This window comes from Venturia canescens, chromosome 8 (genome assembly GCF_019457755.1).
Source record: "Venturia canescens isolate UGA chromosome 8, ASM1945775v1, whole genome shotgun sequence".
NCBI classification, from domain to species: Eukaryota; Metazoa; Arthropoda; class Insecta; order Hymenoptera; family Ichneumonidae; genus Venturia; species Venturia canescens.
Genome location: NC_057428.1, coordinates 22,010,538 through 22,028,930, shown reverse-complemented (window position 1 = coordinate 22,028,930; position 18,393 = coordinate 22,010,538). Strand labels below are relative to the sequence as shown.

Below are 18,393 nucleotides of genomic sequence, written 5' to 3'. Positions count from 1 at the left end.
TCTAAAAGTGAGAATTATGCAGCAGCGCCACAGCAAAACGTGCAGTCAAGTTCCATAGTTTCCTTTGGTTTTATCCGTTTTATCAGCTTTCAAACCTCCCTCTCTATTTTTGCTGACACTTCTTCTCCCCCTTCCCCTTCATCATCACAGAGTAGATTGTAAATGCTCGAATGCTTCTCTCACTGGTATCTATAAAGTACAATCCACACAGCAAGAAGCTCTCCTGCACATTTATACTTGTTCGTGATGATTGTCGCAAATAAATATTCGAATGGTTGATCTTTCTCTGTGTCTCTTATATACCTGTAAGGAGAATGTATAATTGAGTGCATTGTTGCCATTTGAAAGGCAGTGGAAAAACAAAAAGCAAATTTTCGAGGACAGTGGGGTAGGTAGGTTTCATGACGAACCATTGTTTCTCAATCATAATTATCGTGGAATTCTTTTTCACTCGAACTCGTAAATACTCATTCACGTCTATGAGTTCATTTTCTTTTAATCGTTAATATTTTATGTTGAATCTAATAATTACTACGATATAGCTGAGCTTTTGTGCATGACAATGGCTACAACAAATATTCGAGATTTCGGAGTAATTAATTAACATAACGGGTGAATCATTACAAAATGAAATAATTACAGTGCACATTTTGTTCCTTTAAAATTCAGAACAAATTTTCAATGCATCGCTCTATCAGTGATGAAGATTACATTGATCCATAAAATTTCTTGTTAGGCTGAAAAACAGGTATGCGGGTATGGCTACAGGAAGCGGAGGGAATTTTATAAGCAAACCTCCACGAGGATGGCTTCATCCGGATCATTTAGTGAGCAAAGAAGGAATTACTTATGCCGTTCGAGTGAGTTATATATTTTTTTTGTCACAAATGTAAAACTTTAGAAAAATTAAAAAATGGATAAAACCAAGAATTTTTTTTCCAGTATATCGGCTATTTGGAGGTTTACACGTCTATGAAAAGTCTTGATTTTGATACTAGATCATGCGTTGCCAAGTAAGAACTTTCTAAATGCGTATGTTTGAAATAATTTGCTAAATTTCTGATAATATTTATAATGCTTCTTCTGTCATAGAGAATGTATAAATCGGGTTTGCGAAGCAGCTGGACTGAAATTGGCTCACAAAAAAAAACGTGTAAACAGGAGAGTATTGAGAGCCATTGCAGACAAGCCGTGCATGGATCATGCCGGGGCAAACATCAATCTGACCATCAGTAGTTGTAGCTTAGCTCTTACTACTCTTGAGACTGGCCAAATTATTGCCAAACACGAGATGCCAAGAATATCGTTTGCTTCGGGTGGAGATACGGTATTGACAAATATCTTTTATTATATTATCAATGTTCGAGAGAGCATCGGAGGTTTGAAAATTTCACTGACAATGAGATTCTTTTCCAATTTCGTTACTCTTTCATTATTACTGCATTATATATTACATTGGAAATATTATAAATATCAGGACATTTTGGATTTCGTCGCTTACGTGGCAAAAAATATGCAAGACTGGCGAGCATGTTACGTGCTCGAATGCGGTGGTGGTCTTGCTCAAGAAGTAATTTCCACTATCGGACAAGCCTTCGAATTGAGGTTCAAGGAATTTCTAACGAAACCTTCGTCTTTGCAGTGAGCCTTTTTATGTCCTCTTTAATTATAGGCTAAAACATAGCTAAAAATAAAGTGTAATAAATATTCTAGCCCTGCGCTGAACGGCATACGAGAACCCGATCGCGATTATTACAACGACCTTCCTGGCAAAGTACCACCGGACATTGGACCTCCGCCGGTTCCACCCCTACCCATGAACGCCTCAACTTTGCCCAATTTAAAACATCATCATTCCTCCCAAAATCATGCATCCTCGGTTGCGAGTAGCGCTCAGTGTTCCGGACTCGCGGATTCTTTCTCGAACAGTCGAGGAAGACAAACTCAACAATGGCCAGGTAAACAAGAGGAATTTTGATCGAATTGAAAAAAAAAAATCCAATTTCCATTTATCACCATTCTTTTGATTTGACGATGTGATTTATTTGATTTTTAGAAACAGGAAATTTGATCGATCTTAGTAGCGATGGATCTTTGAGTAATGTTGCGCCGAGTGTTCAAGCTGAACATAATTATGTAAATGATACGGTTGTAGCAGCGAGTCGAGAAAGTCGACGAGACCCAGCAACCTTTTTCGATGCTTTCGACATGCGTGCGTAAATTTTAATGGAACATTTACTTCTTATTCTTCCCTCGATCCTCGATTTAAAAAAATCATTGGATGAATTTTGTGCATAATTCAGAGCCTCTGAGCACAGCAATATCCGAGATGACGAAGCTTAGTCCGCGAACGCAGAAGCAACAATTGAAACAAGAAGTTTGGTTCCATGGGAGTGTGAGTCGCGGCGAGGCGGAGTCTATGTTGACAAAAGACGGAGACTTTTTAGTTAGAGAATCACAAGGCTCGCCGGGACAGTATGTTCTTACTGGAATGAACAATGGAACGCCAAAGCACCTTTTGTTGATAGATCCGGAGGGTGTTGTGAGTTTTTTTCTTTTTTAAATAAATTACTCTTCCATGAAAAGACATACAGACTTTTACAGTTTTTATAATTCGTGAAAATGTTTTTCCAGGTTCGAACGAAGGACCGAATATTCGACAGTGTCAGTCATTTGGTAAATCATCATTGTGACAACGCGTTGCCAATCATTTCAGCAGACAGTGCACTCGTACTCCGATACCCGGTTCCAAGACGTACGGATTATTAATTTTCGTTTCGTGCCTTGCGCAAATAGCGACAGAAAAGAATTAAAGCAAAGGAGGTGATCTCCTGAAGAGTGTGTACGATCATAGTTCGCAATGAAAACGCGCAATTACTTTTTTCAACAAACGTTATTCCAACAAGATGATTTGTGGAATATCGTCTTAATTCGTGTTGGGCTGGTTGGTCAAGCATAATTTAATCACAATTCATTATGCTTGCTCCCGGTTCGCAATAATTTTATTTTTATATAAATTTCCAAAATCTTAACGAAATATTGTAATAACATATTTCAGTTGCCAATTATCCGAGCGTCTTGACATTTTTCTTTGGTTTCGCCATCGCAACTCTAAATTCCGTTACGGACTCTTAACGATACATATACATATATTATATATGCATACGAATAATATCCATACCATTTTAACTTTTATATTTTCGTACGTAGTTGGTACATGGACGCTCTCGAAATATTCTTCGTTTATCTTGCTCATGGCATTTTTTATCCACGTCTGAGATGTATTTTGAGAATACGACAAAAATTATCTCGGGACATTGAATTATAAAAATTCTATTGGTTCTCAAGCGTTAAATTAATTGAAGCTCAATTTTTTTTGCACGATTGAACGTACAAAATGATGGAGTTTTTTCGGTACGATATTCTACGGGGTCAGCTTACTAGCTCTGACTCTCTTATATACATATATACATAGGCACAGTCCCGAAATATATATTTATTGAATATATTTATATTCCTAGAAAAAGAAAACAAATGAGATAAATAAATGCAGAGTAGGGTTGAGACGACATCTGTCGAATTTATGCCATAAAAATATCAACTCTTTGTTTTTCTTTTTTCTAATTGTCCGCATTTTCGAACAATGTTTCGCAAATAAATTCTTCCACGTCGTACGAAAGGATTAATTTATTGCGACAATTTTTTAAATCATCACTCGTCTATTTCCCTATCTTCGAATGCCTCGAGTTCTGCTATCTGAGAAAGAGTCCACCGAATATCGTAATTCTCGTGAGAATCTTCTTTCGAGTCACCGTACTGCGAAAAAAAATCAGTATTCGTTGATCATTGAAAAAACAAAATATCCGAGTGAGACGACCAAGAGAAAGAATTATCACCAAAATCTCCGGAGGATACTGGTATTTGAACTTTTCTTTTTCGACAACCAATTCAATTTCCTCTTCTTCAGGTAAATCTTCAATTTTATAAATGAGAGAATTCGGTGTGAAGCCAGATCGTGGCAATTTTGCTGCCTTCATCATCGACTGTAAATCTTCCACATGGATGTCCAAACTCAGCATACTGTATCCTGAAATTTTGTTTGATCAAATATTTTTGAATGAAGAGAAAAAAAAACTTTTTCGTCCTATTAAAATAGAAAAAAAGACCATGGATCATTCTGAATATTTCCGGCTGGTTGTAAACTCGTTTTCCGGGATAAATTTTGACGCTTCGGAAAACAGTATCCGGCGATTCTTCCATATCCGTTTGTTTTGACGTTTCCAATAATTCATCCATATGTTTGTCCCAAGCGTCCCTGCTCATTATCGATTTATTTCCCACTAGTCGAGTTCCTTTGATCTCACCTTCTTTGATTTTCAGAATGTCTGCAAAAACAACAGCAACATTAATCCGTGGAACGACAGTTCAGTGAAGTAAAATGAGTCGGACCTTCCTCTTTGTATCGCAAATTCAAAGTCATTTGTTCCAGCATCATAATTTGTAATTTAAGAGCTTCAGAATTTTCAGTGTCAAGAGATCCGAACGGAGTACTGCTGACCGGATGCAAAAGTGTTTCACGATCGAGTTGATCCTCGTAAACTCGGTAACCAACATCTTCCAATATCACAATATCATCCAATTCCTCAGGTATTTTTTCAACATTTATTCGAATTCGATGCTCCGGCGATAGATCTGAAATTTTATATATATACCAGGACATTGATCGAGATTGAGACGGTTCTTCGAGGAATCAAACGATTTTCAAGTTGATCATCATCTCACAATTTTCAGAGGGAATTCTGTACAGATGTTTTCCAGCACTCAAAACGATGTCACCTCTGAGAGAGGAAAAAACGATGTGTTGGGAGGCTGTATTTATGAATAAAATCTTGATAAGTTCGTTTGCTTCATTCCAGATGCGGATGGTTTTGTCCAAAGAGGAAGTTGCACATATTTCGAGACTTTCTAATGTCGCAATACTGGTAATGAGATCCGAATGTTCTTTCAACCGATGATGATCCATTCTTGCTGTGAACGGATGACAAGTATGAATTTGACCGGTGGGCCAGCGAGGCCCAAAGTTTATAATTACTTCGCAGAAAGTTTCAACTTTGAACGCTTCGTTCAAAAGAAAATTAGAATAGTGTAAATGCTCTTTGCTGTTCTCTCGAACCAATGATCATAATTATTTAACTAATGACTGATTGGAAAAATTACTTCTTTCAGAGCTATCGTACATGATGACACGATGATCTTTCGTTACCGCAGTACTGCTGATCAAACAGATCGTAAATCTGCACAAACAATCATCGTTATGGAACAAAAGAATAAGATTTGAGTAACGAAAAAATCCGAACTCACCGTATCATGGCAGCTCGTGTGATCGGAATAACGTGGTAAACGGTACACGTAAGAACTAGCGGTGACGTTAAATCAGGAAAAATTCGCCAAACTTTGACGCATCTATCTTGACCTACGGAAACGAGTTGACGCGTTATTCTTGACGAGGATAAATCAATGATTTGTCCATCGTGCGCCGCAACCCTGGTGTTGTGTTTTCCACTTGTTTCCTCAAAAACTACGAGCTCTCCGTTTGATGTTCCGGCTATGATTAACGCCGATACTGGATTTATTTTTATTTCTTCCGAGCCTTCGATCGGTATTATTTTTTCAAAAGATTCATAAACGATAACGCGCGTTATTGTACGTTCGTCACTCACCCAAACGTGTCTGAAAGCCAAATAATATTATTTGTTCGATATCGAACATCATTTTCTTAATGTAGGAAAAAAGTGAATTCTTACTTTAATTTCATGGGTTTGCTCTTAACGCTGCTCACCAGTATCTCTCCGGTTTTCAATATTATCGTGTACATCCTGTCTGTATTGTTTTACAATTAGAAATTATTCATGAAAACTATTAATCTTCAAATATTTATCTCCAATTATGTAGACTATGTTTAGAATTTGTACTTGTGATTCCACTGTACGATGCTGCAATTACATCGAGTTTAGGAGAGAGTATCTGGACATTTATTTGTCGACCTTTAGCTGAGGATAAAATTCGGGTGGTATTGTCACAGCTCGTGGCGATTACACGAGTTGGAAAAGTCGGGTTTGTCGTAGACGATAAATTCGTGGCAGATGCTCTGCATCGAATTATTATATTCAAGATCCTTGAAGATACAAAAGTTCAAAGTGAACTAATAATAAGATTTTTCAAAAAGACTCACGTTAATGGAGCGTAGAAAACGTATAGTTGATTCATAATAAAACAATTTAATTTGCTTCCAAGAGTGGCCAACGAAGTGGCAGATTCGTTTATGGCGATACTACTGATTTCACCAATTTCACTAAACGATTCCATTTTTTCACGAAGATTGCAGCTCCAAACTTGCAAAATGTCCTCGTTGCATACAGTTAGAAATCCGCATATCGATGGATGTCGAATAATCAATTTTATTTGAGAATCATGACCATTCGAACATGACATTGTACAATCCAAATTGAGACTCCATCCGCAAACGTTGCCCTGTTGGTCACCTGTTATTATCCATTGGCTCGTTCGATGATATAATAATGCTGTTATTCCAGATGTCGTTACACCCAATCTTTTGTTGACAAATTGGGCAGAGCCTTCGATTACGATGTCAGATCTTAGAGACATTATGTAGATGTTTGTCAAGTATGAACCAGCCACATTCAATTCTGCCGCTACCAATGAAATTCATTGTCTATTAATTCAATTATTTTGAGTAAAAGATAAAAAAATATTTTGTCAAACAATCGATCTAATGAGGATGCCAAATGAACATTAGCTTAACGTTCTCAAGTATCGTGAATGTGAATAAAATGGTTTTCAATCACTGGAACTTTGTTCTATGAGGGATGAATATTCGATTCTCCAGACAGATCCGTAGCTACTGTCCAAATAGTTGATCATGTAAAGACTATCGAGCGGATGTTCGACGTCGTGCATAGGATACATCTGAATAAAGTACGTAATAAATAAATATATAAGTATAAATGAATGAATTGCGAATTGAACTAACCGTTAGTTTATTAGTTCCAACGACTACAATCTGATTGGCAACGGACGAGTAAAATATGTTTTCTATTCTGAATTCGTTGCGAAGAATTTGCAGGAGTTTGCAAGAAGTATTGATAAGCCAGACCATATCGTCGTGAGGAATGTAACAAGCGAAAATTTTTGGCGCAGAACACCACACCATTTTCGTAAATAACATTGTCGAACCGAGCGCGTACGGTGGTCTGATGGGTTTTCCTTGCATCGAATATCTGTGAACCATCGTTCCGATTTCCAGCACGAGATATTCCTCGATTTTCAATACGGAAGCTTATTGTCTTATGCCAGCTGTTTCATCTTGTTATAAAAATATTAAAAAATGATAAATACATACTTTGGTTTCGCTGCAATAGCAAATTTCTTCTAAAGTTCCAACCAATGCAGTTGATGCCACTAATCTTAAGCCATGATATAATTCAGTCTCACTGATTCCCTCAAACATGTTACAGCTCATTTTTGCTTTCGTTAAACGTCTTTGCAAATCGCTCATTCTATCTCTTTTTAATTCTTCTTCTTCATCATCGATATTCTGAGTTAGACGAATATTTGCCATTTTGAAACAACTTTTATTCTCGTGTGTTCAAATCAAATAATATTCTTCGACCTTTTGCCGCTTCTTTCGCAAAATATCCACGCGCACGCTCGAGAGCGTTTACCAACTTTGAGATATAATATATTCAAGCACTCCAGAGCAGAGAATTTAATATCCGGGAGGTGGATAAACTGTTAGTGTAAAAAAGAAGAATCCACAAACACAAAAGTATACAGAAAGAATAATAAAATCAGCAGAAAATGTTGGACGGCGACGTATTGCTTTTCGAGTCGTCAATGAGGCTGGGCCTCCTCATCCCGAATAGCGGATTCTCTTTGTTACGAAAATGGTGATTGTTTAAACTCCCCTCCTCTCCCCGGTAATGTTTATTTTCGGTAAATAAAGATGTTGCCACGCTTGAAATATTATTATTAAAACAGTGCTTCACGAATTTGGTGAAATTTTCCACGATATTTCTGCGTTGTTTTCGCGTGTGTTTATCTTTTTGTTCTTTTTCTTCATTCTCTTTCCTTTATCTTGCGCAGTTTTTGCGTCTTTATTGGAGCAAGTTCAAAAGATACGAATGACGTCGTCGCGAAAAGGAAAGGTATAATTTGGCGCGAGAAAGACCTGAGGCACAAGAGTCACTTGGCTATTTTTAATATGTTACAAAGCAGCACCGCTCGAGAGATCGATACATTTTTCCGTTTAAATTCACTCTCAAATAGATGTCGTCAGCCCGTCTCGAGCTTCGTTTTCTCTGTGCGTGTTTGTGCGTGTCGCGTCAAAGATATTTATAACATAAATTAGAGCGGTACACGGATAATGGCTTTTGAGGTTAGCGAGTCGCCAAAGTGCGAACGGTCATTCTGTCCTTTTTGAAAGACACTCTTCTTTTTTCTCCTCTCCCTTACTCTTCTATTCTCTCTTCTGCATCGTGCTCGAGATTCTTCCTCGTTCACTGTTTATTATTGTTCCTCTGTCTTCTTCCACATTGACCGATCTTTCGACAATTTGATTCGCGCTCCCTGTGCGTTTTGACTTTGACGTAATCAGCTGGTCGTCGGTCGCGAGTGTGATCTCGTGTGTACAGAAAAAAAACAATGCCTCGTTTACGCGTATCTCGTGAAACTGCAGATGCACTTGAGATGGCTGAAGACACAGTTATTGAGTCTTTCATAAATCGTGTTTACTATCTTGCACGAGAGGGTATGGCCATGTACCTTTACCTACTTCTTATGACACAAACCGAAGAACAAATTAACACTCTCATCAATCAGGTAACTATAAATAACATCATCCATAATTTTATTATCATTTTTCCATTTTTTCGTTTATCTTGATCGATGTCGAGATTTTCATAAAAAATTGCTTGAAAAACACAGAGCTTCGCAAGGAAATTCTGTGAAGTGAATTCTCCTTAGAGGAACAAAGGAATAGCAGGCGTTTTGAAATTTTCCTTAATACTTCATATCAATATAAGTACGATTGCAAAAAAGTAAATTTATGCAATTGTTATTGGAACGAGAATATTTTTTCCAATTACCGTAATAGGCTCTGGAGCAATGGAATTGATAATCGGCTATCAAAAAATATTTTTTGTAACAAAGAGATGTTCTAGATTGTCAATCGGCATTTAAAAATAGCAGCCTGTACTTTATCTCGTAAGTACGTAGTTATACCGGCGAGAGATTTGCTAAAGCTCCATTGCCACGTGCCCGAGCTCTCATACTCTTGTTTTGCTTCTCATGCTCCTGTTTTTTTTTTTTCTCTTGGCAATCTGCCAGTAAACTCTAGATGAAGCTGAATCCAGCGATTAACCATTTAAAAATTGCTGAGTCATTGTTCTTTGTTCCACCAAAGCTGAATCCAGTCGATATTGCCAGAATAAATGAAATTCTTTTGATTTTTATAATTTTCCAAGTTTACTATGACATTTATTATTTTCAGTCAAATTTGTAGTAGCTTGTATGAGCAAAGAAGGTCACTGACTCGATTTATAAATATATCACAGAAAACCTTCAGCATGCCTAGAAAATTTCTCAAGTTCATTGCAGGGAAGCATCGAAATTTATGCATGGAATGCTTGACTTCTAAATATTCAAATTCTTCTAAAATATGATTCAATATAAATTGTAATGTTCCATTAGCATTATTGATGTGTAATCGTTAATGTTTGGAGAAAATTCTAAGAGAATATTAATTGGAAGAAATTTGTATTTATTTCAGAAAATTATGCAACAGGATGGAGAAGAATGCACGCTCCTGACAATAGCTGCACGCCATGGACACTTCAAAGTAGTAACGATGTTGATCGACAAATTTAAGCCTGATTTGGAACAGGAAGGAACAGTGAAATTTGATGGATATGTCATAGATGGAGCGAGTGCACTCTGGTGCGCCGCTGGTAATAAAAATTTCATGAGCAACAAAGAAGAAACTATGAATAGGAAGGAGAAGTATAAGCTCAGAGATGAAAATTGACACTTTTCTTCTTGCAATTCTAGGTGCGGGATATCTGGACATTGTGAAAACTCTTGTGAAGGCTGGAGCAGATGTGAATCATGCCACAGACACAAATTCGACCCCCTTAAGAGCAGCTTGTTTCGACGGTCGATTAGACATTGTAACTTACCTAACGGAGCACAGGGCAAACATTCACATAGCGAATAAATACAATAACACATGTTTAATGATCGCAGCTTACAAAGGACACGAAGACGTTGTCAGTTATTTGCTCGATCAAGGCCTAAGTCCAGATGACAAAGCCAACTGCGGAGCGACAGCTTTGCATTTTGCTGCCGAGTGTGGACATTCGAATATAATTGTCGAGTTATTGAAACGCGGGGCTAGCATAACGAAAAACGATAGCAATATGACACCGATTATCACGGCTGCGGAAAGATCTCGAGCCGAAGTCGTTGAAGCCTTCGTCCAACAAAACGTTGTAACCAAGGAAGAAACAATCGACGCGTACGAATTACTCGGCGCATCTTACGCAAATGATAAAGATAGTTATTGCCTAGTTAGGGCTTATAAATATCTTCATCGAGCAATGGAATTGAGGTGATTATTTTTTTAACATACAAAAAGAGGGAAGAACAAATTTTTTGTGGAATAAATTTTGTAGTACTCACTTTCGAAATAATAACCAGATACAGCGATCCAGAAAATGTAATGCGAAAGAATCTTGGAGAACCTGTCAAAGCCTACGAATATTGGAGAGAATGTGAGACTTTGGACCAATTGGAAGCTATAAAAAATAATCAAAACGCTCTTCATATGGAAGGTCTTGCCATTAGGGAAAGGATATTAGGTAATGAAAAGTACATCGCATATTTCGTTCGACAAATTCATTAATTCAATTCGAAATTGTTACACGTTTCAGGTCCCCGTAATGCCGAGGTACCACATCCGTTGATATTCCGCGGAGCAATATTCGCTGACAACGCAAGATTCGACAGGTGCATCGATCTTTGGTTACATGCACTTAAATTGCGACAGTCTAACAATATATCCGTCGTGAAAGACTTGTTGCGTTTCGCTCAGGTTTTTTCACAGATGATACACGTCGGTGTGGATCTTCAGTTTCAACAAGTACTAGATGTTCTCGAAGCGAACGTCATCGAGCTCTGTAGGAACAAAGCAAAATTGGAGGAATCCAATCCAGAGGATATCAACCAGTGCATCGTGAGTTCGAAATTCAATGTGTATCGAATCAATCAAACCAGATAAATCATTCATTTGAGGTTTCGCTGCTTAAATAGAGATAATTGTTGCAGAATGAGTCAGAATCAAACATCATCACGACCCTGTACATTTTGACGATTCTCACTAAACTCATGACCATCAATGGTTATGGGAAAAACTGTGACGAGCCAGAGGTTAAAAGAGCTCATTATCTCGTCCACAAACTCTGTGCGCTTCGTTGTACCTTTACCAATGGCCGAACACTTTTGCATCTTGCGGTCAATGCAAAGACTCCTGTTGATGATTTTCACACGAATGACGTGTGCAAGTGAGTCGTCACTGAATTCTGTTATAACAACATCCATCCTTTTCTCATCGGCTTCCCAATTTTATAGCGTTATAATATTTTTACCATTCATTTTTTCAGATTTCCTTGCGCAGCTACAGTCAAATTATTGATACAGTGTGGCGCCGATGTGAATGCGATGGACAACGATAGGAATACGCCACTTCATTTGATCGTCACGTATCAAAAACCAATCAGGTGAATTTTCGTTTAATTTTCATTTTTTTTTTTTTCATTTCATCATCTTAAAATTTTATCTAATGTATGGCTATTGATCCAGTGGTTTTATGACGCTCCACTGTATAATATTGGAATTGATTGATGCTGGAGCTCACATAGATACCGTAAACAGTCTCGGGAAAACTCCTTATGAGGCTGCAGCGACTGGTGCGTTGAAAAATCCAAGTAACCGATGCATATTCATTTATCCAAGATAATAAGTAATAAAAGGAGAAACATATTCATCACGGATAATTGTTGTAGGTGTTGCAGAAATCATATTACGCACTCGAACGAAAATTTCACTCAAGTGTATGGCAGCAAAAGCCGTGAAAACGTACGGTTTGTCATATAACGGTCACGTACCACGCACACTCGAAAGCTTTATCGAACTTCACGGTTCAGGACTGAACCAGGGTTAATACACCCGGCCACATGGAACGAACGAAGGGAAAAGAGAACGATCAAAAAAGAATGTTATGTAAATAAATTGTAAGATAGAGAAAGGACACTTAATCGTGACAGTTATATAAAGAAGATTCATAGTATTTAAACAAACAAAATAATGGTATACTCCAAAGTGTAAGTTTCATACGAGTGTATTTTAACGAACTCTCTTTGTAAATGTATGTGGCTCTGTCTTCAGTCGCTGCTATGACTTCAGCTTAATCAACTTCGAAGATGCAAACTAATCAATTATTTATTCATAAGTCATATTCATTTACACAACAGGCCGTAAAAAATGAAATAATATCAAGTTAACTAGTTTTCTTCTTTTTGTACAATGTTCATTGGCTCAAAGATCAAAAAGGTTTGATTAATTGTGTTGAATGAAACCAAAATGTTTACAAAACTTGTCTTTTGCTTTCATTCATTTCCTCTCCCTTGTTCTAATGCACTTTTCTTTTTCATTTTTAACAACACATGTAACACCGTAATAAAAAAAAAAAATAGACAATATTTTACGTATAAGATGTATGATGTATTGCATTTTTATAAATTAATACATTTAGATGGTTGACATGATGAAATCGGGATGGCCTCAATTTCTGATGTGAGATAATTTGAAGCACGGAATGTGCGTTTCTAATAACAGTGAGTGAAAAAATCTCAGGATTGCTAGAATGGCAACAAAGCATCGAACGGCTACTATTACAATAAAAAATTTCTATTACAGTATAAAATTATTATTATTTTCAATGGATATTTTTTAATCGGTTGGTTAATTCAAGAGAATAATTTTGACAGGCATGAAAAGTCGCAAAATATCTCAACTTATGTATCGGAAAAGACGAATTGATTTATCTTTCTTCTTAAGCAAAACCGGTAGAATGGAAAAAGCAAAGTATAAAGAACTTTTAAAGTTCGATAGGATCAACGACAATAGCATTTTGCTTGTTTTCCTTTGAATCTTGGTCAGCTCTATGGAGCTCATCTTGTCCTCTTATCCTAATGTTGTTTTTCTCCTTGAAATCATTTATTTCAACACCCTTTTTCTCTAGTTGATCATGGAGGGACTCGATTATTTTAGCAAGCTGAAAAATGCAAAGAAATCCATTTTTGCATGCTTTTGAGTTTTTAAATATGAATAAAATGCATCCTGCAGACTAAAACTTGTTGGACTTTCATTCATTTTTGCACTCAAAATTTGTGCATAATAAAATTGGAAATGATGAGCCTTCTGTAGGGTTTCCCAGACTCAAAAGTTTACATGTAGTGATAACTTTTATATACCTGTTCCTTAGTTGTCACGAGGGAAGGAATAACATCTTCGACGACTCGTTCACATAAAATACCTCCGATCATTCTGTAACACTTTCTCTTAGGATCGACATTTTTGAGAGTATCGATAACGATTCTGAATGAAACAAAAAACATTACACAATAAATTGTTATTTATTGTAATAAGATCGTGGAACTGGGCAGGTTATGTATGTTTTCATTTTTCAACTATTCCGCTGGGACATACTTGTGCTCGTTCACTTCCAATTCCAATTCTGAAAGTTTGCTCGCCATCATCCGTTGATCGACACGGAGTGCTTGAAAATGAGCTAATATATTTTCATTAGATTTTCCATTTTTGTTGAGAGGCTTCACTCCTGATTTTTTTTCGCTCGCCATATTAGGAGATTTTATTAAACTGTCGAAGATCCAGTCGCAGTAGTGTTACTTCTCTCGCGGTAGGTCGGTAGGATGGAGATTGTATGAAAAAACTGGAACTCAAGAACCTAGCTTTAACGTCAGTCTAGTTCCAAATATGTTAAGCAAAAATGTCGCCACGATCGTTTTCGTCGATAAAAAAGATTTGACTACAGAGGTTCACAACTTAATTTGTTGAGAATCGAGTACAGGACTATACTTATTGGAAAGCATTTCTATTACATAAATTTTCTACCATATTGCGTCACTACCTTACTATTTCGTTAGCAAGGTGAGGTTTCCTGGGTTTTATCAAGAATAAAAAAATAAATCTCAATTGTATAATTTTATTGGATGATTAACATTTTTTTTACGGTTCAATGCATACATGTTTAAGCCTTGATAAAATTATTGATATTCGGTCGGTGTAGAATAATGTAATATTTGAATAATTCCCAATGGATATTGGATAATTCATTTGGTTTGTTTACGTTCGTCACGTGTTTACGTTTCACGCGTTTACGCTTGATCGCGTTCCTGGCCACAAAATTCGCTTCGTCGTGTAGCGCAGTAGCGGTAGTAGAGTGGGGATAGAGGCGTTCGGCCGCCAGCCAACGGGCGGGAAAGAGTAGGGGGACGGCCGAACGCCGGGGGGAGCGTGAGGAGAGAGAGAGAGAGCGCGCGCAACACGTTTCGTTTCGCCGGTTTCGCTTCATTCGCCGCTCGCCCGCCATGGTGTGCGGATTGGCGTAGCATAAAGTGTCAGCGCCAGGTCCGCGTTAACGCTAGGCGTTACCGTTTGTAGGTTTATAGGAATTGAGAAACCGGAGCATAAAATACAACATATGGATTTCTACTTTATTTTTAGTAATTAAAATAATCCTACGATTTAATTTGTTTTAATCATTCGAAAAATGTAATGGAATTAAACAAATAAAATAAATATCAGTGAAAATTGATAACGCGGTCATAATTTTTATAAAAATAGTTTTTTATACTCGCACTCAGGCAACTGAACGATCACCTAAATTACAAAGTAAAAAACGAAAAAAATATAAAAGGCGCGAAAACACAACGAATATAAGAGTTAAAATTGAATAATGAAACATAACGATCCGTTCGTTTTTGTCGTTTGGTATGAATATATAATTTTTTTTCTTTGATTCCTGAGATTTTTTGACGCAATTAAATGGATAAGCCGATAGGGATGTCGCTTCGCTCTCGACGTTATTATCGCCACAAAATTTGCGCGGAAATGAATATTTCCGAAAATTTTGGCAATTCGAAAATAGTATCGAGGCAAGGGTCAGTAAGAAAAACACTTTAGTGACGTCTGTAATACAGCTTCGAGAGTCGTGTGTATGCTCGCACGCGCGCGTGTTCGCAAGCGAGCTAAGATGCAACCATACCCCGAGCAACGCAACGCAAAGCAAAGCACCTAACGCACGGTCCTAAAGCCATGGGGTTGTCGGCAAGCGAAGACGGACACGTCTGTAAATCTACTCAATATATTGTTAGTTAGACACAGTTCCGAGCTCGATACAGTTTCTGTATCACTTTGAAGTCGCGCAGGCAAGATTCCATGCAGATAAGTCGGAGTTGCAAACGCTGCACGCTAAGCAACGCACGCGAGGCGTATAACCGCAGCTATGTACAGCATTACGAATAGTTTATACTAATCAAATGCTAACAATAGGACGCGAGCAACCGACCACGCGTGCACGCACGCGGGCACGCTCGGTTCTCCACGAAACGGTGGTACAGGTTGTCGCTACGAATGTTTCTGATACTCTACATTTGCTTATCCATTTGCGCAAAAACGGTTTTCGTAGGAATTAAAAAATTTCCACTCGTCACATGTTTGTTTATTTCAACGATATTAAAACGTTAAAATTTATGTTTAACCAGTAGAATTAAATAATGAGTTTTTTTCTCGTGTCGATATGAAATTGAATTTTTGGTGATGAATCCACGCAAGCTCGTCGTCCTCGTAAAAGAGACCACCAAAAAATATAAATTTGTGATGATGAATCGATTATGATTCTCTGTGATGCGGTGAAGTGATAATACAAGTTAAAAACATGGAAGCACGAAGAAACATTGAAATAAAAGTGTGTGGGACGATATATGTGTAAAGTTCTCAATGATCGGAATCACGGAGCAGGATAAGAGGATCGTAAGGAAGGAGGAGAGGGAGAGGATCGTGGAAGAAGATGGGGAGAGCGCGAGGATCGTCGAGGAAGAGGAAAAAGGTAGGAAGAAGAGCGAAGACCCTGCGTACACGTGAGTAACTATGCCAACAATTTTTTTTTTTTTACAAATAGGAGTGCGTGAAATTTGACAAATGGTCAAATGCATGATCAACGTACATGAACGTTTGGATATTTTATGGAAATATTTTTTGGTAAAATAATGAACCGCGTCTTATTACGATTTGAAAAAAAAAGTCAAAGCGGCCATTATGAAAATGGGTCAGCAACTCGAGTGAAAAATTTTCTTATCTAGGTCCATCGCGTACTGCGTATATACTGTGCTGCCTAAATAATTGTTTGTCACGCCATAAATGTGGCGTTCTAATTAAGTTTAATATTTTTTTTTATTTTTGATAAAATTGATTAACCTGAAAAAACTATCATATCAAGGAAAGTAAGGTGACGGTGGAAATATGGAAGAAAATTTATGTGGTAAAAATGTATTTATATATAGGTAAATGTGTTACGCGTGGTAAACATTTCTCAAATTATTTATTTTTATCGTACACTCTTTGCGATTTATTCATTTACAAATAGAAATGTTGATGAGCGGTATATTAGTTGTGCAATCGAAATTAAATTAATTTTTTAAACCGAGTTTTTACATTTGGTGGAGTTATTACGGGGTAGTATTTGGTCATGGTAAAAATATTATGAGACTTGATTTGTTGGGTAAATTGTAAGCCCTATACAAAACATGAATTCGCGGTACTTAGTCAAATCAAAGAAACACGGTCAAAGTTGAGAACTTCTGTCGTCGAATCTTTTTTATCGACGAAAACGACCGTAGCGACATCTGTGCTTAAATTTTTAACTAAACGGCAGGTTTTGTAGTACGGTTTTAGTTCAGTGTACCGTTCTCTTCTTATTTCTAGTTCCTTTTTCGCATTTTTTTTTCTCCTGGCTTGAACAGAACTCTCTAGTTGTTGGAATTGATACGAGGCGCTCGTCGTCCTCGCACACCGCTACTTCCGTTTACTTCTGTCAGACTGCTATTTTTACCGCTCTCGTTTTGGAATTTTGTTAAGAGAACGATCATGGAAAATGATAAAAAAAATAAGTAATGCGTTTCCTAGTTTCCTGAGTTAACCAATTTTATATCTTCGTGACTATTTAATACTCAAATATTTCCGTAAGAAATTTTGTGTCTTCCGAATTATAAGTTTTTTGAAAAAAATTAGTAGAAGGGGGGGCAAGCATTATGTACATTTTTTAAAACGGAGTTTACTTATTACAATAATTCTATCAATACTGATTCCGGAATACACTTAGAATTCAAAATCTTTTAAGGTTATTTCATGCTGGAAACAATTGGTCAAAAAAATTTCACTTGATCAATGATTTAATGGTAATTTTCATATGCGCTGTACATACACTAAAATTTTTTTCTCATATTTTACATGAAATTTAAACATCATTCTCATAATCCTTGGGGTTTTTACGAGAAAGACGGTAAGCTTCATCTTTTGTCCAAGAATAAAGCAAGTATCCGCATATGAAAGCTGAAAACAAAGAATAAAGGAATTGTTACTGGACTTTTAGTTGATCAATGGATAAGAAGAATCAACGAAGATGAAAGAATGCTTACGGGGTACAACAATCAAGATTTGTTCTCTGATCCGACGGATCATGTTGGGGACTCCATGAGAGATAACACCGGCAAAGGCTTTTTGTTCATGCGGGCTGAGTCTAAAGTAGACAACACGCCGGATTTTTGCCAAATTACCCCAATCGCCACCCATTTTTTCGTTATCTGAAAAAACATCATTTTTCCTATTGAAATTTCCTTATTTTCCAGTAGGAATCCGCAGTGTAGAAAAATCGATTTTCTAAATAGTTTTCGACCAATCGACGACAACCCACAATATGCCCGAAACTATGGTTCTCTATTTCTTACGTTCGATGAGATTTTTTTAACACTCTTTAATTATTGCAATTACGATTCGTAAAATTATTATATAACAATGGTCATCACTCACTTGCTTTTTTCGACAATTAGGAGTTAACGAAACAGTCGTGCACTTTGGGCCACGAACTACGTAGAACTGTCGAAGAAGGACAAACCGAGTCGAAAAATTTTGGACAAGTTTCAATGCGCAGGTCCTCTATGAGCCACGAGCCATCTTGTT

General features: G+C 37.1%; 5 protein-coding genes across 11 annotated transcripts; 2 read left to right on the top strand and 3 right to left on the bottom strand.

Moving 5' to 3' along the window:
* Window positions 1–49: 49 nt before the first annotated feature.
* Window positions 50–3,674, top strand: Shc (SHC-adaptor protein). Of its 4 annotated transcripts, none has more exons than XM_043427603.1 (9): window positions 50–388; window positions 737–860; window positions 943–1,013; window positions 1,093–1,327; window positions 1,478–1,641; window positions 1,714–1,958; window positions 2,057–2,212; window positions 2,304–2,542; window positions 2,635–3,674. In XM_043427603.1, exons 2-9 carry the CDS (start codon window positions 759–761, stop codon window positions 2,767–2,769), a joined length of 1,347 nt encoding a protein of 448 aa, XP_043283538.1. In that variant the 5' UTR covers window positions 50–388; window positions 737–758; the 3' UTR covers window positions 2,770–3,674. The 4 variants fall into 4 exon arrangements, with proteins under 4 accessions (XP_043283538.1, XP_043283537.1, XP_043283540.1 ...); XM_043427602.1 differs by having other exon boundaries at window positions 50–392; XM_043427605.1 differs by lacking the exon at window positions 50–388 and adding an exon at window positions 441–459.
* On the bottom strand, window positions 2,975–6,666 carry LOC122415459 (WD repeat-containing protein 97-like). The gene is made up of 10 exons (XM_043427601.1): window positions 6,233–6,666; window positions 5,973–6,148; window positions 5,805–5,880; window positions 5,362–5,730; window positions 5,218–5,294; window positions 4,783–5,028; window positions 4,450–4,692; window positions 4,167–4,385; window positions 3,897–4,087; window positions 2,975–3,816 (listed from the first exon to the last, which is right to left on the bottom strand). Exons 1-10 carry the CDS (start codon window positions 6,664–6,666, stop codon window positions 3,712–3,714), a joined length of 2,136 nt encoding a protein of 711 aa, XP_043283536.1. The 3' UTR covers window positions 2,975–3,711.
* Window positions 6,574–7,800, bottom strand: LOC122415463 (uncharacterized). 2 transcript variants are annotated; one of them, XM_043427609.1, is made up of 3 exons: window positions 7,421–7,800; window positions 7,052–7,336; window positions 6,574–6,713 (listed from the first exon to the last, which is right to left on the bottom strand). In XM_043427609.1, the coding sequence occupies exons 1-3, from the start codon at window positions 7,637–7,639 to the stop codon at window positions 6,702–6,704; spliced, it is 516 nt and encodes a 171-aa protein (XP_043283544.1). In that variant the 5' UTR covers window positions 7,640–7,800; the 3' UTR covers window positions 6,574–6,701. The 2 variants fall into 2 exon arrangements, with proteins under 2 accessions (XP_043283544.1, XP_043283542.1); XM_043427607.1 differs by lacking the exon at window positions 6,574–6,713 and adding an exon at window positions 6,853–6,987.
* A 35-nt stretch (window positions 7,801–7,835) lies between these two features.
* On the top strand, window positions 7,836–12,726 carry Fem-1 (protein fem-1 homolog B). 3 transcript variants are annotated; one of them, XM_043427598.1, is made up of 10 exons: window positions 7,836–7,967; window positions 8,675–8,898; window positions 9,848–10,025; window positions 10,126–10,684; window positions 10,774–10,934; window positions 11,007–11,308; window positions 11,401–11,636; window positions 11,736–11,852; window positions 11,935–12,059; window positions 12,138–12,726. In XM_043427598.1, exons 2-10 carry the CDS (start codon window positions 8,722–8,724, stop codon window positions 12,293–12,295), a joined length of 2,013 nt encoding a protein of 670 aa, XP_043283533.1. In that variant the 5' UTR covers window positions 7,836–7,967; window positions 8,675–8,721; the 3' UTR covers window positions 12,296–12,726. The 3 variants fall into 3 exon arrangements, with proteins under 3 accessions (XP_043283533.1, XP_043283535.1, XP_043283534.1); XM_043427600.1 differs by lacking the exon at window positions 8,675–8,898 and having other exon boundaries at window positions 7,880–7,997; XM_043427599.1 differs by having other exon boundaries at window positions 7,918–8,898; window positions 11,935–12,041.
* On the bottom strand, window positions 12,556–14,071 carry Pfdn2 (prefoldin 2). The gene is made up of 3 exons (XM_043427610.1): window positions 13,843–14,071; window positions 13,608–13,731; window positions 12,556–13,408 (listed from the first exon to the last, which is right to left on the bottom strand). Exons 1-3 carry the CDS (start codon window positions 13,992–13,994, stop codon window positions 13,232–13,234), a joined length of 453 nt encoding a protein of 150 aa, XP_043283545.1. The 5' UTR covers window positions 13,995–14,071; the 3' UTR covers window positions 12,556–13,231.
* Between the last annotated feature and the right edge of the window lie 4,322 nt (window positions 14,072–18,393).